General features: G+C 37.0%; 1 protein-coding gene across 3 annotated transcripts in view; it reads right to left on the reverse strand.

Moving 5' to 3' along the window:
- Positions 1-26,637, reverse strand: part of TTBK2 (tau tubulin kinase 2) — a 99,037-nt gene that overhangs the window by 39,304 nt on the left and 33,096 nt on the right. For 2 of the 3 annotated variants that reach the window (XM_074584689.1, XM_074584688.1), the window contains exons 4-6: positions 20,485-20,558; positions 19,297-19,437; positions 16,858-16,962 (exon numbers count right to left, since the gene is read on the reverse strand). In XM_074584689.1, the coding sequence (XP_074440790.1) occupies positions 16,858-16,962; positions 19,297-19,437; positions 20,485-20,558 (320 nt within the window). Of the gene's footprint in view, positions 1-15,310; positions 15,376-16,857; positions 16,963-19,296; positions 19,438-20,484; positions 20,559-26,637 lie in introns of those variants that run through there. The other variant, XM_074584690.1, reaches the window with a different exon arrangement.

Consider the following 26,637-nt stretch of genomic DNA (forward strand, 5'->3'; position numbering starts at 1 on the left):
CCCCTGAGTGTCTATTAGTTCTATAGAAAATAAAGGAACTACTGTATCAGAATACAGAACAGCTATACAGCACACCAGAAATTCTAAATTAAATTGTTCAATGATTGTCTGGATATGATATCAGAGTTCTGTACACCACAGGAAAGGAGAAAAAAAAAAATCAATATACCCCAACAATTACAAAATACTGTATTATGAGAATTAGATCTTTTTCATATCTCAACTACTTATCAGCCTGTTCCTTCAGGCAGGATATTAATAGATTGTGTATTCTTATTATTTTTCACCCAAAACTCCCAAACACCAGGTCACAAAGAATCTTCCTCTCAAAGAAATAACCATACATGGTTTTCTTAAGTTTTTCATTTCATTTAATTATTGCAAGAATATTGCATAGAGATGTTAGAAAATAATATCGCACCACATGACATTCATATATCCATTCTACTTGTGTCACCTTCTAAGTCAATTCATAATGCTTTTTTTTCATCTTTTGTATTAACTCACTTTGTACTATCACACACGAGACACCAGTTATCTGTCACTACACCACTGATTTCCTTCATTCCTTCTTTGTCAGTAACACAATCAAACTTGCAAGGATCACGTTCAGGGGATGCTGAAAATGCTACATATATACATTAAAAGATCATGCCTTAAATAATCTCCCTCTATGTCCTTGAAGGAGGTTATGGCAGACAAACATAATAAATGGTGTTACACCGGTAGGTATAACGCAGCTGTATCATTATAGCTGCATAGGTGTATCACTGATAGGTATATCACAGCTATGCATTACCTCAAAAACTTTTGAAACCTAGCAATTTAATGGTTATTTTAATCTCTTTATTCAAAAATAATGTCTGCACAAACCTCTCCAAACTAGCTCCCTTGTCTTCCCTATAAAGTTACCACTAATTCAGAAATGGAGCCTCAAATAACTAAATTCTTTCAGCTCATGCAGATTGCTGGGCTCTTCACTTAGTCTTTCCAGCAAATAACCATTTCCACGTAGGACATTTTGACATAAAATTCTAAACCTTCTTCGGTTTCTCCTGTGATTTAAGGGAAGGAAAAAAAAAAAAAAAAAGAATTAGGCTCGAGGCTTTTTTGGCTTAGATGACATAAGGGAAAGAATAAAGGAGTATGTATAAGTTATTTAAGAATGAGGCTATACGTTTACGTCTTGCATTGAATGGCTCTGATATGTAATAATTCCTTTGCTACAGAACTGAAAGTTAGACAATATAAAGCTGTAATAATTCATCTTAGACTCAACAGAACTCCATGTACTGAAACGAAGCTTTTTTTCTCTAAAGTACTTAATTTTTTTAAAATGCTATCAACTATCAAATGCTTTGCTCAGAATTTAGAAGGAAATCTTGCAAACCTCATCTATTTCCAAATATATATGTAATATAGCCTGACTGATGCAGATTTAGGGAAGAAAAGCTGAAAACATAGTTTTAAAATATTTATTCTTCAGATGTTTTCTTTGTTCTACAGTAGCAAAATATACAAAATTTAATTTTATAGACAAAGAAAGAAGAAGTGGGCTATAACAGGAAGGGATAGTCAGGTTTCCAAAGGATTACCCCAGTCCTCTCTTCCAACACTACTTTTGAATTATTATTTATTAATTAGAAACAAAGAACATGCAGTAAATAGTTTCCAACTCTATTTTCAGGAGCTTACTACATTCCATTTGGCAGCCGAATTATACCACATATTGCTCCTTCTTTTATTTTTATTTGTGCTGTAATAGCTGAACTGATTTTGCTAATTGCTGTAAAACACACAGTGCAGCAACATTAATCAAATGAATTAACATTTACACACTAAAGATTTAAAATATTCCTTTGTTTATAATTTCTTGTTCATTTTATGCCTTTCTGCTGGTTTATAGAGAGTTCAGTACAAAACTATTACTTATTTTTAATGTTTTACAGTCCCAGCTCTTGAATCTTCTGTGTAATGTACTGTTTGGGACTGAGAGAACATTACTGAGAAAAAATAGCATATGGTAAATGCAAGCAACAAAAGGCTTCTCGACAGGATGAAACAAGCACTGAACAGTACATTTAACAAAGTGATATAGACCATTACCCTTCAGTATCTGGCTTTCAACAGTTTTAGTCAGATTTGGAAGAGAGGTCTTTTTAGACCAGTTAACATATTTTAGCCAATTATTTATTATATGCTTAATATGGAGCGCTATCAATTGAAACAGCTCCCTGGAATTTTTTTGTACTACTTAATTATTTTTCATGTAATTCACTGCCATTTTATACTGTACTCATAAACCATGTCCTGGTTGTCCTTGGATTTTGCTGTAATCTGTGTCACCCAAAGCAGAGAATGTATCAAGGAACTCCTGAAGATACAACGTATCTTCCTGATCTTTAAATAAAACCAAAACCTGATCAATCTCACAATTTTCTGGAGTTGACCAAAGTGCTGCCAATCGCTTGAATTTAATAGGCACTCTCAATTTAATCCAAATTTTAATCTGAATGCAATGTTCAGTAACTATTATTGAACAACTTCCAGTATACAGACTCTTATTTATAATAAACGCACACAGTTAAGGTATTATTCAGGAGTTACTGAACCAAATTCTACATCATCAGTGGCACTGGGGCAAATAAAGGAAACTGCACTATTTTTAGTCAGTACTATCTGTGGACCACTTCTGAAGAGTTTTTTCTTAAAGTAATATCAATGTTTGCAGACCAGGCTATAACAGCATTTACTTGAAAAGGAGATTGAAAAGCATATATGAGCAACCCATCTTGAAGCAGTCTGTGGGTCCAAACTGCCTTCAGAGGGGACAAAAGATTCACAGTGATCTTTTTTCTCACAACAGTGTAGCTTCAGCATTGCTCCTTTAGTTCTTAAAATTATCCCACTTTTTTGACCATCACACAAAGCGTTTAATGGAGACAGCTTCCACTCTTTCAGTACCATAAAAACTACGTTCTCTTCCAAACATTGAAACAAACAACGCGCAATTTTTCCACCAAGATGACAGGAGGTAAGGTAGAAAAAGATGGAAGTTCTAGAGAATGGAAGATTCTCTAGTCCTCCAGAGCGATCAAGACACTCCAGAATATTAAAAGAAATAAACACCATTCAATTCAAATGCATAACCATTCCCAAATTTACGTGAAGTTAAAAAAAAAAAAAAGAATATACAAGAAATGTATACCTTCCTTCTACCCCTGTATTTAAATGAAGTACAATACACTTTAAAAGCTTTCAAACTGTATTTAATACTCTGCTTTGATATTTACCAACACATTTCTGTGCAGCACTCCAGGCAGGGGTTTTTTGGGGGCTTGTTTTGTTTCGGGGTTTTTGTTGGGTCTCTTTGTTTGTTTTTAAGAATTCAGCTTCTTAAAGTATATTTCCAGAACACCATCTGTCATCCTAAAGTGAAACTTGAAGATAAAACCTCATTTGCTGGAAAATCCTCAGAATCTGAGGGCACTGAAGAAAGGCAAGCAGCACTTACTTGATTTCGTTCATAAACATCTGAATAGAATAACATGTTCATTGTTTGATGTGAACAGGTTTGTAACCGCTTCCCTAGATAATAAAAAGATCTAAACATTGTATTCAGAATTGCTCTTCCTGCATTTTTCTAAGGGTCAGACTGTACAGCAGCTGGTGTACCTTCTGCTTTAGCAGGAATCAGAGAGACAGGTCGCCAGTAAAGAGCATGAATATCTCCTCAGAAAATTTTGGTGGATACTCTGTCTCCTTTGGATTTGAGTATTTTTGTTAATGTTTAGCGTAAGAGTTTTGTGACTACTTTAATGCAAAGCATATCAGAAAAAATAGTGCTACATTTCCTAGTTGTTCTAAAATCAGGGCTTCCCAGCTTGGTATGGTTTAATATTTCAAATTTCCAGGTAAAAAAAAATCAAGCAAGTTAGATCTAAAATACTGTAAACCTCCTTAACGTATGTTAAAAGAACGCAACTTTTATTTTTAACTTATTTCAAATAAATACTGGAAAGTTTAGACACTTGAAATTCAGATCATGTCTGTCAAAGCTCTTCATTTTGTTTAAATAAAAACTGAAGAATGACCTAAAATCTAGTCACTGGGAAGGACAAGAGAAAGGTGGGGAGAGGGGGGAAAGCAGTCATAGGGTAACTCTCCCTTTGACCTAAAAAGCCTTACTTATCAAAAATACAACAGCTCCACAGGCAAAACAGAGTCTCCTCAGAATACCTTTTAACCCACTAGTTAGGATACTACTAGTCCTAACTAGTTTGGAAGCCCACGTTCCAAACTAAGCACCAAATGGGGCAAAAAGGAGTTTTCTCCTTCATTTATCTTTGCTGAGTCTGAATTACCAGACTCGGGGGACTGCACGTTAATTTGAATAATTCTTTATGCAGCCAGTGAGTGAGATCTATATATTGAGTAGAAAAACACCAATGTTTTAGATAAGAAGGTTATATCTAAATACTGCCTTCTTATGGAAGTTTTTCAATTGTGTTTTACCCTAGCTTTGTCAGCTCAGCTTGCATACATGTTATGCTATCTTTTTTGTAAAACAAGTACAATTCAGTTATTTGTAACTTGAAGTCCACATAAATAAAAGACCACAAAACTCAGGCCTGTGATAAAACAAGGTGATTGAATTTATGGATTTTTAAAGAATTGTGATGTCAAATTAATTTTTAAAGGTTAATCTATCCAAGAGCAAAGACTAGCGGCTTCTTTTTTGTTTTATTTTGCTTTCTTTATATGAAATTTAGCAGTACCTCAAAGAAAAGTTGTGGTTAAAATTCACTTTAAAACAGGAGTGATGACAACTACCCAAGAGCTGATGATGTTAAGAATGCAGATGTCCTTCCAATTTTGTCCCTCAAAGTTTTCTATTTATGTACCACAGCTGACACCTTCACTTTCTATTATTGCCATGTAAATAGAGACATGTAAACTGAAGGCTGTATGAAGTTAGGTTTACATTCAAAAAGAATAATTTATTCTTTGTCTCAAGAAAACACAGATGCTAGCACTACTTACTTCAGCTATCACTAGGACAACGGGAAACAAAATGGTAGGTAAAATAACCCTTTGACAATACTCTCAAAAATGAATAAACAGTAGACTATGAATCTCAAATAAACTAAATTTGCATCCTGCTAAACGTATTTGCCTGATAATTTGCCTGAGTGTCCCCACAATTAAATTACCCTGCTTTGCAGTAATAAATTCTGATCTACACCATTAATTCAATTATTGGCTTCCTCTCTCCAACAATTTATTCTTCTGCCCCTGTTTCCTCCTTCCTTAACAGCCTACATCATCCCCAGCAGCTTTCGTTCTCCTTCCCACACACATTTTTCTCTTTTCCATCAGCAGACAAGGCTCCTCCCACCAATGAGTGTTTCCTTATCAACTTCCATTCTAGAATTTAATTCTACATGTACCCCGAATACTTGCATCCTAGTACTGTCCTCAACATGTAAAATTTAGTTTCAGAAGCCTATGCACACACACGCTACTGCCCGAGTTTCCATATTCTTTCACCCTATTCCCAGCTACACACAAAATGTTGTTCAAGGTTTCCCAAAAGTATATGCGGTCAAAATGTGTTCCAAGCAAACAAACAAACCAAAAAAAAGGACAAAGAGCCAGGGTTCAATAAGACTAATAAAGCCTGAACACAAACCTCTTCATTACATAAAATAGTCTCCCCAAATACTTCTTCCCATAATTTCCTGAAACGAACTCTCAGTCCTCTTTATAAAGAGGGTTGATGTTCTCCCATAAGGAAAATGCTGAATTTAAAGTTACAGTCCAGATAATTATTATGGAACACCAGAAAAGATTAGTCCTTCGCTAACACTTGCTGTATTACATTTATAATCAATTTTATCTGTTTTTACCAACTTTACAACAGAATACTACCTACACAATCAATGTGTAAAAATAAAGAGTTAGAAACTCTGCATTCACTAAACTATTTGGGAAATACACTGGAGATTTATTATTTCATTGTTTTCTGAAAAAGAGTTCTGATATCATTGGAGGAAGAAATTATATAGTTCTGCAGAGAGGACTAGAGGAAAAAAGCTATTTCGGCTGCAATGTGGGAAAAGAAGCTTATATAAAAAAAACAAAAAAGGAGATGACAGAAGTACAAGGGAAACCAAGAAGAATAAGGAAGAAATTTCCTACTAGTTTTCCCAAACAAAAACCATATGCTTCTATGTTTATAGAAATTAATTTATTCCCAATTTTAAAAACTAGTAGAACGCCTCTCCTCTTTAACACCGTGCCATCCTTTATATTGAAAGCTTGAGTCAGATGGAACAGATGACCCAAACAACACATCATTGGCTAGGTCCCTGAGTTAATGAATGAGTAAAACCTAACTGATAATTAAGAAGGGAAAGAGATACTTCTTGTGAATTATTTGTGTCCTTCAGATATGTAAAAATCAGTGCACCTTATAGCAGTAGTTCATATGAAAACTGCTGCTTACTGACTTCAAAAGCTTAAGCTTTGTGACTATTCTGCACTTTTCTTGAAAAAGGGGGTTTGATGGATACAAAAATGTGGGAATAAAGAAGGCATTAATACCTACAGAAGCAATTTCTTAGATTCCATCATATACTTGGTGGATAAACTACAATATATTTCCTTCAAGTCTTATTTTTTTACTTTCAAAATCAGTCATACTGTCATCTGTCTGCTGGAAACCAAATGAAGGTCATTTTAGATAATCTAATGCAAGGGTGAAAAATCATGCTATTGCAAATCTGACGGCACAAAAAAAAACAGTGAAATGGGCTGAAAACTGCTTGCTCCTCAATTCCGTAAACAGGCAGTCCACACGTGACACTCCAAAATGCAATGAAAAATACAGTAAGCACTACAAGTGTTGAACAACTGAATTGCTCACTTGGGACTCCTCTTCCTGTTCTTTAAATATTACTTTCTGAGAAGCTCTTTATATTAAACCTGCATTTTTCAAAACAGTATTTAGATAGGAGCAGCTACAGCTGAATGGGCTCTTCGGTAGCATGGTCTGAATGGTGCTAAATCAGCATGGAGTCTCACAGTAAGAGGGGTAGTATTAAGATGAATGACATCTCCAAAAATGACACTGAAATGTCTTAGGATCTGACAAGCATGACAGCAAAACTCTGGGGGATCCTTTAATAAAGAAGTATGACTTGAACCCTTCATGGAATTAGTTGGGCTGATCTTCAAGAAAGGCTTTCTCATTCTAAGCTCTCTGCTGTGACCACTCTTCCAGGTAAGAAGTCCAAGGAGACACCACAACTTCTCAGGAAGAAAGTAAAACAAAAAGACCACAAAAAGTCCTCCCTCCAAACCTGTCTATAAGAAACAACTAATAACAGCTAAAGTGAAAATGCAATGTTGAAACTACTTTTTTCAGAAATTCAAAATAAGAAACCAGCAATATGCATACAGCACACGCACAAATGGGCAGAAGGACCAGCACAAGGAAGACTTCCCCCAAAGCCTGAGGTGCCCTTGCAGAACCGCTTCACTGCTCTGCAGGCTGAAGAGGAAAGACCTGTCACATCAGGAGAGATGCTGGAGCTGACTAAGGCAGCCCGATCTGCTCCCCATATAACAACCAGTGCAACTAAGAAAAGACAACGGATGATAGTAGTAGGTAACTCTTCTGAAAGCTATGGAGACACCCATTTGCCAGCCTGACGCACTCTCTAGAGGTGTGCTCCTAACCAGGGGCTCGTTATCATGGATGTCACTGAGAGACTATCAAGCCTCATACAGTCCACTGACTATTATCCGCTGCTGTTGTTCCACATGGGCACCAGTCATACCACCAGGAGCAGTCTGAGGAGCATCAAGAAGGATTACAGAGCTCTGGGAGTCAGGGTAAAGGACTCTGTAGCACAGGTAGTTTTTTTCATCAATCCTCACAGTCAAAGGGAAGGGGTTCAAAAGGGCCCATTGAATCTGGTGAGTCAACAAATGGTTACAGGACTGGTGCCAAAGCCAGGCGTTCAGCTACTTAGACCATGGGACTCACTTTGAGAAACCTAGCCTACCAAAGGCTGATGGGATCCATCTGTCAGAGAAGGGGAAGAGCATCTTCAGTCATAGACTCACCAAATTCATGAAGAGAGCTTTAAACTAAAGTTGCTGGGGGAGGGGAAACTTAATCCATCCCACTCCTACCAGCCTGATGCCAGTGCCAGCAAGAGATGCCCAGAGCCTGGAGAAGGATCATAGGTCAATAGGAGAGCACCTGGGTTGCAGCAAAAAGGAATTCCAGCCATTCCAGCCAGTAAGTCAGCTTCATCGGGGGCCCAGCTTAAATACCTCTCTGCAAAGGCACATAGCATGGGGAATACACAAGAGAAATTAGAGACATGTGCACACCTGCAGGGCTATGATCTTACTGATATCACAGAGACATGGTGGGATGGCTCCTATGACTGGAGTGTAGGAACGGAAGGATAGAGGCTCTTTAGGAAGGACAGGTAGGGGAGATGAGGAGGGAACATCATCCTCTATAGTCAATGACCATCTGAAGTGCATGGAGCTCTGCCCGGTTGTGGATGAGAAGCCAACCAAGAGCTTAGGGGTCAGGATTAAAGGGAGGGCAGGGACAGGTGACATCACAGTGGGGGACTGCTACCAGCCACCTGACCAGGAAGACCGAGCAGATGAGGCCCTCTATAGACAGATAGGAGCAGCCTCACAGTCGCAAGTCCTGGTCCTCATGGGGGACTTCAGTCACTTTGAATCTGTTGGAGGGACAACACAGCAGGGCATAAGCAATCCACGAGGTTCCCAGAATCTGTCAATGATAACTTCCTTCTCAGAGGAGGCCAACAAGGCCAAGGAGAAGCCAACAAGGATGGAGGTGCCACACTGGACGTTGTTCTCACCAACAATGAGGGGCTGGTGGGGAATGAGGGGCAGCCTTGGATGCAGTGACCATGAAATGGTGGAATTCAAGATCCTTAGGGCGGTGAGGAGGGTGCACAGTAAGCTCTCTACCCTGAACTACAGGGGAGCAGACTTTGACCTCTTCAGGGATCTGCTTGGTAAGTACTGTGGGGTAAAGCCCTGGAGGGAAGAAAGGCCTGAGAAAGCTGTTTAATATTCAAGGATCACCTCCTTCAAGCTCAGGAGCTATGCATCCCAACAAAGAGGAAGTCAGGCAAAAACTCCAGGAGGCCTGCATAGATGAACAAGGAGCTCCTGGACAAACTCAAGCTCAAAAAGGAAGCCTACAGAGGGTGGAAGCAAGGACAGTAGCCTGGGAGAAATACAGAGAAATTGTCCGAGCAGACAAGGATCAGGTTAGGAAAGCTAAAGCCCTGATAGAATCAAATCTGGCCAAGGACATCAAGGGCAACAAGAAAAGCTTCTACAGTTTCCATCAGTGATAAGAAAAAGACTAGGGAAAATGTGGACCTTCTCCGGAAGGAAACTGGAGACCTGGTTACCCAGGAAATGGATAAGGCTGAGGTACTCAACAATTTTTGCCTCAGTCTTCAGTAGCAAGAGTTGTAGCCATACCGCCCAAGTCACAGAAGGCAAAGGCAGGGACTGGGAGAATGAAGAACTACTCACTGAAGAAGACGACCAGGTTCAAGACCATCTAAGGAACCTGAAGGGGCACAAGTCTACGGGACCTGATGAGATGCATCTGCAGGTCCTGAGGGAACTGGCAGATGATGTTGCTAAGTCACTATCCACCACATTTGAGAAGTTGTGGCAGTCTGATGAAGTTCTCACTGACTGGAAAAAGGGAACCATAACCCCCATTTTTAAAAACAGAAATAAGGAAAATCTGGGGAACTACCAGCCAGTCAGTCTCACCTCTGTGCCCAGCATCATGGAGCAGATCCTCCTGGAAACCATGCTAAGGCACATGGAAAATAAGGAGGTGGCTGGTGACAGCCAGCATGGCTTCACTAAGAGCAAATCGTGCGTGAACAAATTTTGTGGCCTTCTACAACGGCATTACAGCATTGGTAGATAAGGGAAGATGACATTATCTACCTGGAATTGTGCAAAGCATTTGACACTGTCCTGCACAACATCCTTGTCTCTAAATTGGAGAAACATGGATTTGATGGATGGACCACTCAGTAGATAAGGAACTGGCTGGATGGTTGCACTCAAAGAGTTGCAGCTTGATGTCCAAGTGACGAGTGGTGTTCCTCAGGGGTTGGTACTCGGACCTGTACTGTTTAACATCTTTGTTGGTGACATGGACAGTGGGATTAATCAGTGCACCCTTGGCACATACACTGACGACACCAAGCTGTGTGGTGCGGTCAACACGCTGGAGGGAAGGGATGCCATCCAGAGGGACCTGGACAGGCTTGAGAGGCAGGCCCACGCAACCCTCATGAAGTTCAACAAGGCCAAGTGCAAGGTCCTGCACCTGGGTCAGAGCAATCCCGAACACAAATAAAGGTTGGGTGGAGAATAGATTGAGAGCAGCCCTGAGGAGAAGGGTTTAGGGGTGTCAGTGGATGAGAAACTCAACATGAGCCTGCAATGTGTGCTTGCAGCCCAGAAAGCCAACCGTCTCCCGGGCTGCATCAAAAGAAGCATGGCTAGCAGGTGGAGGGAGGTGATTCTGCCCCTCTACTCTGCTCTTGTGAGACCCCACCTGGAGTATTGCATCCAGCTCTGGAGCCCCCAACACAAGAAGGACATGGACCTGTTGGAGTGGATCCAGAGGAGGGCCACAAAGATGATCAGTGGGCAGGAGCACCTCTCCTGTGAAGACTGGCTGAGAGAGTTGGGGTTGTTCAGCCTGGAGAAGAGAAGGCTCTGGGGAGACCTCATAGTGGCCTTTCAGTACCTAAAGGGGACCTACAGGAAAGCTGGGGAGGGACTCTTTATCAGGAAGTATAGTCATAGGATGAGGGGTAACAGTTTTAAGCTGAGAGAGGGTACATTTAGATTAGATATTAGAAAGAAATTCTTTACTATGAGGGTGGTGAAACACTGGAACAGGTTGCCCAGAGAAGTTGTGGATGCCCCGTCCCTGGAAGTGTTCAAGACCAGGTTGGATGGGGCTTTGAGTAACCTGGTCTAATGGATGGTGTCCCTGCCCAGGGCAGGGGGGTTAGAACTAGGCGATTTCTGAGTTCTCTTCCAACCCAAACCATTTTATGATTCTATGATAAATAAGACTTCCTATCATTCATGTACAGTTTCTTGTAGTAGAAGATAATCTTTTCCATATGCAGTATTATCTCCATCTTTGCAGAGTTCTATATAGACTGGCATTAAATTCTGCTTTTTGCTGTTAAGCATGCCTTCCATTTAAACCTTAAACAATAATTACAGTCATAACAGACTATATTTGAAGGTTTAAGGGTCAAACAAAGGTTATTTTCAACAGAAAATAATGATACTTTTCCAGTTTTATTTCCAAACAGAGATTTTAAAAAAAAAAAAAAAAAAAAAAAAAAAAACAGTGAGGTTTTGGGTGCTTACAGAAATCTTCCTTACAACATAAGGAACAGTCTGAAATAAAGAATGAAGTTTCTTTCTTTAAAAATCCAGAATTAGGTAATGGAAGGAGGTCACTATCTTTACTGTTGCTTATCTTTACTTTGAATGAAAGATAATAGGCTGTGCGGGCACAGCCTTAAAAATGAAAATAAGTAGCTCGTTTGATGCACTTTGGAAGGGTAACATAATCAAAACAAATCACTTAAATTGTGTCTGTAATAGCACCCTGAATTTTAGTGTTTGTCAAGGCAAAAACCTTGCATTCATTAAACCAGAAAAAGGATACTGTAACAGTCAGGTGGGGATGGTGAGCCTACACAAGAATTCAGGTTTGTGAATCAAAAAAAAAAGCCCAAAAAAGAATACATACATACACATATGAATGCATGTGCACATTATACAGAAAGCACTGTCAGGATACATACACAGACTGGATGTAGAGACATATCAAGTCAAGACTGCCAGTAAGCCTCAGTGACAGGAAGATAGCATCACATGCAGTGATTAGGAACAGAAATAGTGATGAGTGGTTGGCACAGGAGAAAGGAGACTAAGTTTGAATTCATCATAAGATATTCACAAAGATACCTGAGACACATGACACAGTTTTAGTTTGAACAGAAGGAAACAGTATTGGAACAGGGACATCATGAATGCGAATCATGTGCCTAGATTAAAAAAGTGTTTATGAATGAAGCTATGTGAAGATAAAGGGGAAAAGGAGGGAACATAAAACTAGAGAGGGATACACTGAAGAAATAAAACTAGAAATTAAATTGTGAAAGAAGCTGGAGCCAGAGTAAAGTCAGATAAAGGAACACTGTCACCAAAGATAAAGGCAGAAACTACGTGGATACAGATTTAAGACTTGTGCTAATGGAAATGGAGAAAACTGAGAAAAGGAGAAAAAGCTGACAGAAATCACAGAAGACAAAAGCTAGTAAACTTGAGAAGAAAAACCAGCACAGGAGAACATGTCAGTAGATGGTATGTTGTTAGCACGTGGGCATGGAGAAGTTATAAAGTAGTTCTGATGGCATAACTACAGAAACGTCAAAGTTCTGGATGCTAACATCTCTAAATAAACACAAGATTATCTACCTATGCAATTTTCTTTGCAAGCTTGATTACATTATGATCCCTAGATAATTTAATTAATACTTTTTTAAAAATACTTTTTAACAAATAAAATAATTTCAAACTTACTAATACATAAGTCACTATTAATTTCAAGGCAGAGTGAACCAGAGTGGCTTTATTTGTTGTGAACTTTGTAATCAACACTACTTATGGTAAACAGCAGAAGAAACAAAACAGTGAGATAAACCTTATTTTATTTCACAGTAAATCATAAATTAAAATACGTTCTTATTCTAGTTAAAGTGTCAAATGTCTCATTTTAAAATTTCTCTCTAGCAATAAACAAGAATTAAATGAGAATTCAAGAAATCAGTGCTCCCACAAAGGAGAAAAAGAGAAATCACACTCAAGCTGGTCGGAAATAAGCAGTACTTAAACACAGGCTTTGTGTGCCTATAGAGCACAAAAATCCTGGGAGCAACTTTTGCTGTAATAACTTCTATTTACTCTAGAGAGTAATTTAATTTATCATGGAAGATAGAGCTGCTTTTAACTTAATTCTGCAGCAGTTTCAGGAAGGTAGAAAAGCATGGCAGCAAGATGAGAAAACTGCAGCGAACACAACTAGATCCAATGCAACTGTAAAATTTGCCCCAAAAGAGTCTATGATAACTCTTTAAAAGTCTGTAACTAAATTAATATGATGCATAAGAGACTTAGTTCCATAGGCTATGATTTGGAGTACTACAGACAGGTAAGTCTGTATGTTTGGAAACTAATAAACTAACTTCCAAACTATGTTTGGAAATTAACTAAGAAACTAATGTTCCGAACGGATCTATACACCACAGAAAAGATGAGGAAGAACCAAATCCATGCTAGGGAAGTGTCTGTGTCATCAATGCATTTTCTGTAATGAAAACAAGTATGTTTGGTAACTACTGTAATAACAATGTGAAACAAAAAATTAATTACTACAGACAGTACCAAAAATATTTAAGTTCTCCAACCTGAATGATTCTTCATTTCTACTTTAAAGTATAAACATTTTCTTTTGGAATATTGCAGGAACTTTATCAAATTTCTGCAGACTCACAAGCACTGCTCCCTGTTTGTGACCTTCACTGCCATATATGGCACCTGTAGGGAAATCTACACTTAAACATTGGCCAATACTTTCCAGATAAGATCCTGCATTCAGCAGCTTGAAACTTTCTCCACATTACCAATTTAAGCTGAAATTCTTCACGTTAGATGACTGGTTTTGTAGCTACTTGCTTGTAATTCAGTAAATCATTTCAAACTGTTCTTGAATGCAGCTGAAAGAAAAGTTTGGTTTGTTTATTAACCCCCACAATAATCTGTAGGAAGTCTATAACCCCAGTGTGCCTTGGAATGAAGACAGACAAGGAGGGATTTGAAAGTATACTATGATGATGTCAAGGAATATTCTACTAGTCATCCAAACCTGATTATGCCTGAGCTTTTGAAAAACTAAATTTCACGCAAACTCAGTACAGCCTTGTTTGAATCAGGCATCCAAATTCTTCAAATGTTCTATCTGTCATGAGGCATAATTCAATCCAGAGCTGCAACAGCTTGAATTTCCTCTTACTCCCTCAGAATGGTGCAAAGAAAAGGAACTGAGAGCGAAGAAAATTTCACTTAGCTGCATTGTACTATTCCAGTTGGCACCAAAATTGCAAGCAGAAGAGAAATTAGTCTAACTAGAAGTGAAGCAATATGAGGAGGTAGATGTAGAAAGGAAACCAGAGAGGAGAGACAAAGAAAAGATTCAGACTAGAATAAGCACAGGATTAGCAGAAATGAAGAAGGGTTCGAATGGATGGTTGAACATATCAGTAGCCACTAGCACATACTTCAGTCAAATACTGGAATAAAACCATGGATTCCCAAGTTTTATAATTCCTCTTTTTGTAACAGATCTGAAACAACACCACCTTATCACACCGAAGTCGTATGAAACTGCTGCATTCCTGTGTCTTGGTACAACGTACTGGAATTAACTAAGAGTCTAATGTTGGGTAGCTTAATGGTTTGATAAATTTCTCATTTCCTCTTTGCTTCTTGACCTGATTGCACAAAATAAAGCAGTCTTCCTCACCTAAGGACCTCTTTTCAACTTCTTGTTTGAACTTCAGTCAAGTGAATACTACCTATATTAACATGAAGATTTATAATATAAAACTGATGATAATTTATTCTTGTAACTGCCTTTTAGTTTCAACCCCCTTGCCAGTCTAAGTTGCATTTCGACAGAGAACTACACAACACCTTTCTTCTCTACCAGTCTCGAAGATAACTCGACTTTTTATCTCCACCTGTTGGAATGCATACGCTAGCCAGTAGTGCTGGCCACTGATTTCTGGAGGGAAATCATAAAGTCATAAACTTTTCCGCTTTCAGCAGTATCCATATAAGCCTCTTTTGTCTTTTTGAGTCGAACAAACATTTACAGCCACCAGGAATTCCTTAATGTTGAAGGAAATACAAAGCTGACAAAGGACTAAAACCTGACACTATAATTTCCAAAACTTCTGATTCTTTTAGAACACATCATAGAACTTCAGGGACTCAGGGTTGATATGTAAAATCTCAATGGGACTGGATTCTTTCTGCAGAAGTCAGGTATATAGAAAGTTAGGCTTATCATAAAAATCTAATAATCAACCTTAACTAAGGAACAGGTTCTTACCAATAGAGTACTATGTTTTTTGGAGAACATGCTTTTACATTGTTCCAGGTTATTTGCAGTATCTGCTGAAGAAATCTAATGGAGTTTAGAAGAAGAATAGCCTTAAGGAGAAGCACATAGCACATTTAATGAAAATATTAATAAATTTTATTAGTAAGCAAGGCCAACAGTATGGTTGCTATCTATACAAGAGCCATTTCTGACTATTGAGTACAAATAAAAGTACTGTCTTTTTTCCCCCCTCACTGCCACTCTACTAATATGAATTACACTATCAGAAAATTCTAAACAGATTAAATTGAAGAATTACTTCAGTTACATTGTAGGGCACTGCAATGAAAATCAAAAGGCAAGAGCTGAGTTGTTACAAAAGAAAGAATAGCAGAAATAGTAAATTTTTTGTTATCACCTATTTTTTCAAAAATACTACCATTGGTGTGTATGCATATAGAAATTACAGAATCCTGGGAATTGTTTTTCAAACTACAGGTCAAGCAGCCAAATATACAGAACATGACAAGAACATTTAGAAATAAAAAAAATTTTAAAACTTCTTAAAATGTTTAGCTCACCTTTCCAACAGCAGCAGCCACTCTGTTGGTCTCCCCTGTCTTTGCTTTCATTGCAGTGTCCAGCATTATGGCTGAAGGAATAGAGTACAGCAGAACCCCGCTAATTTACCTTACTAACTCATACACCTCATAATTTGCATACAAAGTTTTGCCACTTTCCCAACTTCTTAGGCAAAATAAAATTGAAAATCCTGCACTTATGGCTTCTATCACTCAAATCACATCACATTAATAAACGTGCTACACAATATTGACTAGTACATTATTCAGTATCACCATCAAAATGTAAACTAAAGTAGTTTAATAAATATGTTTCTTTAAAACATCAAAATGTACCATGGCACTGACGTGCTCATTTTCAAACTTTGAAATTAACAAAAGGACTGCCCGCCAGTGAATTAGGGAAGCTCTACTGTACTTAAAATTGTAATGTCCTCATTGATAGGCTTTTATCTACAATTTTCTTCAGACTGCATCACATGGGAATACAGCAACTACACTCAACTACGTCCCATTATATATTATAATTAGTGTCCTATCACTGTTTTAATTATTCAGACTTTCTCTTTCAGAAGATTATATATTCAGTTTAGTGTTTGACTTTTTTCTCCTAGGTAATTTTTTTTTTTTTTAAACACAATATCATACCAAGTGAAATTCAGCTCTGCTGTATTACTCTGATATTTAATGAAAACCTATTTGTCGCTTGATTTTCCAAACCAAAAGATAGATTACCCAAAAAAATTCATATACTAGACCTCTGCCTCAAGCCAAAAATCTGAAACCTGATTCATTCCCGGCTGCCAATCTTTTAGTATAATCAATAAATCACATGACATTTCTGATCTGGAATGATGTTTGTCAAGTTTATATCAGTTACCAGTTCAATGCAACTCCCATACTTCTCCAGACAAAAAAGACAGCATATTACTACATTCAGTTAATAAAATTGACAACTGTGAAAAAATATCTTACTGGTCTGACATCCCCACATGAGTTGGTAAATTGCCGTGCCAAGCCAAAATCCAGCATATAACACTTTCTACAGGTGCTAGGAAAACGTCCCATTGCGAAGTTAGACTAGGAAGAAAAACAAATACAGATGGATATATAGATATATACACCCACACATGTTTCAATATGTGCACGTATTAATGAAGTAACACAATCATAGAAAATCCGCATTCTATTTCTCTAGCCTTCCTTCCATACTTTCAGTTCTACTAAACTCCCATTGAATGTGAAGAAAATGTTGTTAAGAAAATCGGACATCCATCTTAGCACATCTGAACAGCGGCCTACACAGTCCAAAGAGATTGTCATCTTACTTCATCCCTCAGAATACATTTTTAGCAAGAATTTTCCAATCATGTCACCCACTCCTATATTTTGATTTGGACATTTCAAAAAACTACCAGCCCAGGGGCTAACATGTTCATCTAAACAAATGCACTAATATCATATATGCAGAATACAGAATAAAGAGTGCAAGCTGCCTTTTCCTTTTCATGGGAGGGGGAAGAACCAGACTTTAAAAAACAAAACTAAAAAAATATCTCAAAATGGCCAAACAGTAAGAGCTGGAAAGTCACTGAGGACTTAGGGAGTCAATTCATTCTGAAAAGCTTCAGTAATTTTTTTTATTTGCCTCTATGGATTAACATTCCATGTTAGCCCTTTAAAAAAATAAGAATAAAAAGTTTTTCAACACTCCTAGTTTATAATGTTTGAACATGTTGGCTGAATTGGTTTAAGTCTCTCCCCACCAAATCCCCTTAAAATGGATTACGTGATATAAAAAAAGATAAAGCTAAAAGATAAAACTACACATCTGAACAAGCTGAAAGCTTAACGCAACTAACTCTAGCAAAACTACTCTTCTTTTTCCATTAAGTGAAACAGCAGTACTGTTCTAAATAAATCGGAAATTCACAGCTTCTTCAATGTCACAGGTTGAGGGTAAAGACCAATTGAAACCATGAACTGAAATGAGCCTGATCAAAATTATTTTTAAATGGAACAGAATTTCAGCATTGCCTAATTCATCACAAGACAAATAACGAACTAAGGACTTCAAGATTTCAGCTCAGCACAAAGCTTGCTTTTAGTATAATCCACCTAAAAGATACATAATAAAGGATAACATGGACTTGTATTTTCAAGCCAGGAAACCTGCATGCTAGAAAGCAATTGTGCCTTATTTTGCATGTGTAAGTCACAACACAACTCCTAAAGGGGAAGAAAAGTTCTTTCTTTTATGAACCTAATGCATTGCTTCACACTGCTCTTCATCCTGACTCGCCATTTAATTTTCTGGGGTTCTTCCATCCCCTCACAGCATTCTCCATTTCCATCCTATTTGAGTCCATAGACCCCAAGACACAGCTAAATAACAAGATGTCCCAAATCCATCCTGCCCGCCATAAAGGAACACATTTCCCATTCAAAACTGGAATTGTTTTCATCATTAAAATCTTGCGCTCCAGCGAACTCCTCCTCACCTATTTCACTTGACATTCACTGCCTCTGTGTCCTTTGCCTATGAAATGAAATCTTAGGCAGGGGTCAGAGAGAACACAAGTTTTATAAACGCTTGCAAGGAAGAAGTGATGAAAATGAAAATTCCCTAATGCACAGAAACTTATCAGAGGCTTTATGTAAACAACATTCAGCTGACAGGAAATTTACCTACACATGCCAGATATAACGAGCCCTATTTGCATCTATTAGAAAATATAAGATTTGCTTATTTTCTCTCATTCACAGATTTTGAAAGTTGAGAGTTCTAATGACATTTTTAATATTGTCAATACTAAAAATAGCTGATGCAATTTCAGGAATAAATTCAAAGAAAAACAGAACAAAATAAGAACAAAAGCATGATGCTACCAGGAAGGCACTGTCCTTGTGGTATTTTGACAACACTCATTTTATTAGAATTGCAGAATAGAACAATTGAACAGTTTTCTCTTACAGTCTTTCTTTCCTTGTTTGGCATATTAAATACAAAAAGTCGCTATTGAAGACCTTACAAATACATCCTACAGCTAGTATCTATTCTCTTAGATTTATTATGTGAAGATATTAATTGCCAAATTCATTATATCATATCTCACAGCAAATAGTCCTGATTGCATGATGCTACAGATGAAAGTTGGAAGTTTTAACTACAGAAAATTGCAAGGAGGCCTAAGTAACTGGAGACAATGATGACAAAGACCAAAGTTGTTGTTGCAATCCAACATTAATTAATAAAAAAAAAAAATCTGCCCTATCTGATGAATAAACATTCAATTTTCTGTCCCTTCTCAGTTTTTTTTCATTTTAACATCTAATATAGAACCTATTCTTATATATGCAGCCATCTAATGACCACATCTTACTTGACTATTTTGATTTAATGGGCAGACTTACTGGTTTTATGTCCCTGTGCAGGAATCCCACAGAATGAATACTTTCAATAGATTCCAAAATCTGCTTCCCAAGCCGCAAAGTGGTACTAATGGTGAATGTTCCTCGAGACTGGCTCCGACGCAGGTCTGCCAAGTTCCGACCCTGATCAAATTAAAAGGACATTTTCATAAAAAAAATACTAATACCAAGATTCACGGATAGCATAAAGTCTTCCTACTACCTCTTTTTTAACCACAGAATACTCTCATTACCTATTTCCATATTCAAGGATAATACATGTCACCTAAATGTAATGAGTATATGCCACTGAGTATCTCCAACATTAAATTTAGAATCTATTTTTGAAAATATGAACCTCAGTATCTTTCTACTCCTAAATAACATGGACCAAACTAATCTCTTTTAGAAGACTAATAGATACGCTACTAGTTAATGTAGTATCTGTGTCACATCTGAAAAAATGCCACTGAGAAACTGCTCACAAAGACTTCTTTACACTCACCTCTTTAAGGGAAAGTACATAATTTATTTAATTATACAGCACATCTTAGATGAGTTAACTAAACTGATGAAAAATATACTATGCAAGAAGTGTGCCCCCATGACATCACAGAATTGCTGGTTTGTCAAAATAACATATGACCAACAGTATGAACCACTGCACGCTTTTTCCAGCATTCATATTCAGCAAGATGATAAAGGACAAAAAGTCCACAACTTTAAGTGCAAATCACCCATTTTATCCCTTTTCACAGGAACAAGTCTTTCAGTAAAGCGACTTAAGTGTTCTCTATCACTTGCAAAGGATATCTTTTCACTTTGACCAAAAAAGCCAACAAAATGCAGAGACTAATATATTATATTTTAGACTATCTTCAAGTGATGACTTCAAGGGAATGTGAATTATCTCAGAAGACATCACAATTCACTCTTTCAATAGCCAGGTCTTTCTGAGGATGCAACTTTCTCCTTTCTGAGAGAATTATGGAAAGAATATTGAAGGATAAGGATATAAAAATTTAGGTTTTCTCACTCCTATGCGTTCATGATGTTTCATGATCTTTTTAATCATTTTTTTGTGTTTTTTTTTATTTGTCATCCTCTAAAATTTTACTGGTATTTTCGCATATGTTTGGCTAATAAACGAAAACACACAAGCAAACTTTGAGCTCTCTTTGATACACTGACCTGCAACTGCATGACCACATAGTTAAATCTGTCATTCCTTCCACATCCAATGAATCTACAGACATGATCTTTTCCTAAGGAAAAAGAAGCAAATTAGTCAATAATAATAATGAAATTTTGTGGTTTATTCCTTTAAATACCTAGCAAATTACTGGCAGAGATAGTTATATTTCTTTAGATATCTTTAACAAACTTAGCTCCCCACTCCCACAGTTCAACAGCTGTAAAACCAACATCAGTACTACTTCCATAAAATATGCAGCCCTACCACACCTATCACTCTTCCCTAAGTAAACATGCATGGCAACAGGCCTAAATATCCACAAATTCAAGGCATTTTGGATTGGGAAAAGATTATTTTCTTGCTGATGGCTTGTTATAGACAATGTTTCTAGCCACCATTCCTCTTTTTTCATAAGCTGGAGCTGCTGCAATGACAGAAAACAGTAGTTACCTGCAGGTCATGTTTTGTATTAAAAAATTGCAGAAAATGTAATTCAACTAATCCAATTTATGAATATCTTTTTCTAGAATATGATCTTTGCTGTTTAGCTACAAAAGACAAATTCAGCTCAGGTACAATGAACCAGAGATAAAAGTACTGTAGTAGTTTAAAAAAAAAAAAAAAAAACAACAAAAAAAACCGTTTGGTTTCAGACAATTTTCTTTAAAGCCTGTGAAGGAGAAGAGGGCTGGTCAAAAATAATCTCCTTACTACTATCATGCAGTTGTAAGTCAAAGCATAAGATTCTCCAGGTAGAGAAAAAGGCAAGCTAAAGACTGCAGTAGGAAAACAGAAGGGCAATGCAACCTCATTGTCATTTTGCCATCTGTGTTCATCAACCTGAAGACAACCTGGGACCCCTTATGAACCCACCCCTCGACAGAAGAGGGTACTGTAGGGTTTAAGTCCCTCAGGCCGTTTACCTTCCTTTCTGAAACCATGGAAGCTACAGCCAAGAGAAAGCTGATGGTCACAAATGGCTGCTAAAGCTGTGTGAGATTTGTTTCACCTAAGGTTTCTTTCATTAATTTCTTTACCCTTAGGATTACCAGAATGTCATAAATGGAAAAAAGGTGACAGGGGAAAAGCAATTCAAAATTTTGAAAAAAACATTACTGCTTTCAAAACACCATCACTGCTAGCTACAGATCTGGGAGGACTTTTTACTGCTGCACTCATAGCTCCATCAAATCCCTAAAACTTGGCCCTACGGCTTCTGAATATTTTCACTTCACTTGACAGAAGAGCAGTTGCCTGTTTATTGCTTCCTCAGGAAGCTCCCTGCCACATAGAATTAAAATAGGCCCATTCAAACAAAGAAAATGGTACAGGATTCATAAAAAAAAATTATTTTAAAAGGAATCTCTACAACTTCTGCATATACATAAGTGCTAAGCTGTAATTGTCACTGCTTTTCCTCCAGTCTTTCCCTCCACCCATTTGTTTAAGTAAAAGACAGGCAAAGTTACAGACAGTATAATTTTATGAAGAAAAAGGATTTGCAGCAAATTTGTCAAGATGAAATTTTGTATATTCATTGCTGCAGTTTCTAGTTAATGAAGTCTCATCTCAAATATTTATGATTCATTTTACAGCCACAGTGGGTATGCTGAGGGAACATCTTCAGAGAAACATATTAGTCAGATTTCATCTGACAAATTCAGTAGACATCCAAAATTCAGTTTGGTCAGAGAAACCCCATTTTAACTGGAACAGCAACTCCAGTTGTGTGGTAAATTCTCTGGAAACTAATTTTATGAAAATCTGAGCAAAGGGGAAAGGGCAGAAGTAGGGTCTGCATACCTTATTCAAATAGCATGATCCTCCGCCACTCCAGTGGGGCTATACGCACCTACTACACCTTTGCAGATACCTTCAGTTCATTTTCCCTTAGCAAGAAAACAGTATTTTCTTACACCTGTGAGCCACATGGCTGGGGAGCAGGGTGAGAAGAAGATGGCAACAGACTGCAACGAGCAACTACACCCTTGAAAAGCTTTCTAGGGAGTGTAGGAAGCATACATGCCATTCCCCAGGCTGCAGTGTATCACTGTAGCTTGCTTTTCAGCCTACATCAGACACAACCCATCACTAAATTATGATAGAGAGCTGCAAATGAGTGAGGGAGAAGTCTGTAAGGTTGTGTGAGACAGAAACCAACTGAGTGAGTCTCACTCTCACCGAGTGAGATGTGATAAATCTGTCTTCTCCCATCTGACTGTGGGAACAGATGGCCTAACAACATGATTAAACAAAACAACCATCTGTTGCAGCAGATTTCTTTTTAAAAAACAAACACAACCAAAAACAGAGTTTAAAGAGTTAAACAGTATTCGGACAACAATAATTAGGAGACAGCATTGTTGGCAGGAAAAAAAACGAAAAATAAAAAATAATCATCAAAGATGCAATTGATGTAATGATAGCCATACCAGTGAACATGCTCCTCCTTCACAATTAAGAAAGAAGTCATACAACTACTCACATATTTAAGCATGTTTTGCTATACCAGGGTCTTAAAAGAGCTTCTCTAAAGTTTTCATTATTCACTTTACTGCATACCTACAAAGTTCGATTCATTTCACCCCCACAATGAATGACTCTTAATTTTCAAAGTTCCTGAAATCAAAAATAATAAAATAATAGTACATCCCTGCACTTCTGTCAACAGCTATTCTCATTTCAGTTTCACAGTTTCTGTGAAATAAGATTCTAATTCAGAAACACTCGAAAGCACATTTATAACCTTGAGAACGTGCCTAGCTCTCATAAAGACTGGATGAGCTGACATATTACACCTATTTATTTAATTATTTCCCGAAAGTCTGTTTCTTTATAATTTTCCCAGAAATTGTATATGATAATAAACTTTAAAAAAAAAAAAAAAGATCCACACATCAAGAGAATACTGAATGACACTGTCAGCTCACTGTCTCTCATTACATACTATTCACACATCAAACTTTCCAAATATTTGCAAGAAAAAGTATTTTCACGACAATTAAATTCCTTCCTCTGATTTATGTCCAAGGTAACTAGAACACCTTGAACGTAAAAGAACATAACCCCTTTGAGAAAAGGATAGTAATTATATACATACATATATATATATATATATATATACACACACATGCCAAAAAGGGATAGAAGAACAAGATAAAAGTTGGTCTCAAGGATGTATGCTATTAGAAGGTTGTTACAAAAATATCCTAAAAGAACTGTTTACAATTTCACCTGCTCTGAATCTGCATGAAAAAATAATTTGTCAAAAATAATAAAAATTTCTATATGGTAAATGAAGCATTTAATAAAAAATATTTTTCAAGAATCAATGATAAAATTGTTTTCTACTCCCCATTTTTGTCCATTTTTCTTTATTTTCTATCTGCTTCAAATTTTTAGCTCTTGCATACCGAAAACTTGTGAAGGTAGAAAAATTAATAGGAATGGCTTGTAGGAGCCAAGATTTTATGTATAATTTAAAATGGTCTCTACCATAGCCTTATTTAATAAAAATCCTTTAAGTACGGATAAAAATATACGCATGTAAAAATAAAGTTATGTATCTGTGCAAACTATAAATCCCAATATATGCAAAGGGTTCATCCTTGACCCATCTCTTACTGTAGTCACTTTCCTGATCATCTACAATTTTCCTTATCTAAAACCAGAGCAGTTACACCGTAATGTGGAATTGCACAGCAATGACTAAAGGTCACCTCTGATGTTACTATCATGAAATCACCAACTTCTTTTTTTCTTTTTTAAACTGTACAAGAGAATAAAAAAAGATTAAAGATAAGGAATAATATTTAGATTTTTTCTCGTAAGGAAGATTGTCAAAAAACCTTCTAAAGTTCTCATACAAAATCAGGGTTTCAGTTACGTAAAAACTTCTATTTATTGTTTTCGCAGGGAAATAATATCGAGAAAATAAATAACTGGAAGATCTTTATTTGGATTATATATTATTTGGATTATTTGCCTCAGTGGATCTGCTGTTCAGGTGTTTCATTATTCTGTTCTTTTTCAGCACTTCAGTAGAACCAGAGACTCTTCTGCAGGAAGACTTGGGTTGTTAAAGGAATTATACTCCCCAAAGGAAGAGCGATATGAAAATTATAACTTCTGTAAGGCCCTATGGCAATTATTCAAAAATCAATTTTTTTTATTATTTCAGAAAACATTTTTGGTTTTCAAAAATATTTCAAGAAGTAAAAAAGTTTTTACTAAGAAAAAAGACTTTTTGCAATAACTTACCTCAAACTTCACTATACGTAAATTCACAGCAGAAAGTTTTAAGGCACTCCAGTTATACAGTCACATATAAAGCTATGTTTTTACAAATACATTGGCATTGTAGTGCTACCAAATGCCAATATTTTATTTCATTTTCAACTGTTTTCCTTCTTTCTTTAGTTGCTTCACCTACACCATTTTAAAGACTCTGGGTTTTGTTAAAAATAGAATCAAGCTCATATGTGCAGAAAAAAAAAAAACAAACTTGTGAAAAATTACTTCTCAGCATTTAAAAACTCAAGAGTTACAGGGTATTTGTTTATTCAAAACTCACTGTCTTTAAGATAATGTCTTTCAAGAATCCTCACAAATGGTTTCTAAGTTTACAATTTGTAATACTGAAATGCACCGTTCCTCACTGGACTAGAACTCTAATATGCAGTCCCTGAATCTCCTTGCTCAACTATATAAATACTAGAGGGTTTTGTGAAATTCTTCAAAAATACATAAACACAGGAACAGTTTGTTAACACTCTGCCATGTGACATGCTTGCCCTCTTAAATCTATAGAGGCTGTCAATTTCTGCTGCAACGTGACCTTTACAGCAGATTAGGCAGCACCGTATGTCATACAGATTTTGTTTTATTCAAACTAAGAGTTTGGAAAAATCGGGCTGCTGACAGGGACAGATGTATTGGCCAAAATCTTCTATCTTTTTAAAGAAAAAAGTCACCCTTTAAACTTTATTTTTATAATCTTATGTTGTGAAAAGCAATGAAGAGAAGCCATTGCATATTTCTCTGTATGGATACCTTCAGACATTAAAGCATTTAAAGGTACCTCAAAAGTGACTATTTGTTATGGTTTGAGAAAACCCATACAATTTATTGTCGTTTAGACAATTATGCTATCACCCGATGACCCCTCCCAATGGGAAAGGGGAATCGGGGAAAGCAAGGGAACACAAGGATTGAAATATAAATAGATTTAATAGGATAAGACTAAATAATTAACAATAATACTAAAGAACCAGTATTAATCCCTATACTAATATAAGATATACAAGAATTATACTCAGCCAATTCTATCAGCAGGAAGCTGTGCACTCCCAGCAGTGGACACTAAGTGTCGGACACTGTGAGCGCAACGGCTTCGAGAGGAAGGGAAGGGCTCAGGGGTCCGGCATCGGGGCAAGGAGTTTCTCTGGATCGCCACCGTCAAAAGAGAGAGAAACTACGCAGCAAACTTTCTAATCTATATTGAATGTGACGTTCATGGTATGAAATAATCCTGTTGGCCAGCCTGGGTCAAATGCCCAGGCCTCACTCCTCCTCTTCCGTGCACCGGGCAAGGCTTGAAAATATTCAGACCTTGAATCCCACATAGCCTAGTTGGCTATAAAGTAAATATTTTCACAAATTCAGACATTAGAGTCTTCCAGAAGTGGAGTTTTCCCCAGCATTAGAAGAGAAATTAGTCCTGTGTCGCTCAACCCAGGACACTATTCAAAGCAGTGATTCTAAATGGTCAAGGACCTGAACCCTAAAAGTATTTCAGGGCTCTACATGGCAATAATAATTTTTTTTTCTACAAGTTACAGTATTTTAAAGTTGGGGTTTTGTTTGTTTGTGTGGTTTTTTTTAAAATGTTTCCCATTTCAACATTAGAACTATTCTTGGCAACACTTGCACAGGCAAAGAAATGCAAATATTCTTATTTTGCATGTTACATGAAGGACCCGCAAATATTCAATGCTAGAGAGTACAGGAAAAAAAAGAGACCATCTCAAAGAGGAAACAAAAAGCTAAAAACAACAACAAAGGCTAGAGCAAAAATGGTAAGGACAAGATATAGATCCAGAATAAACTACAGTTGAGCATACTACCAAGATGATTAGGGGACTGGAACA

The sequence above is a fragment of the Larus michahellis genome, chromosome 4 (genome assembly GCF_964199755.1).
Source record: "Larus michahellis chromosome 4, bLarMic1.1, whole genome shotgun sequence".
NCBI classification, from domain to species: Eukaryota; Metazoa; Chordata; class Aves; order Charadriiformes; family Laridae; genus Larus; species Larus michahellis.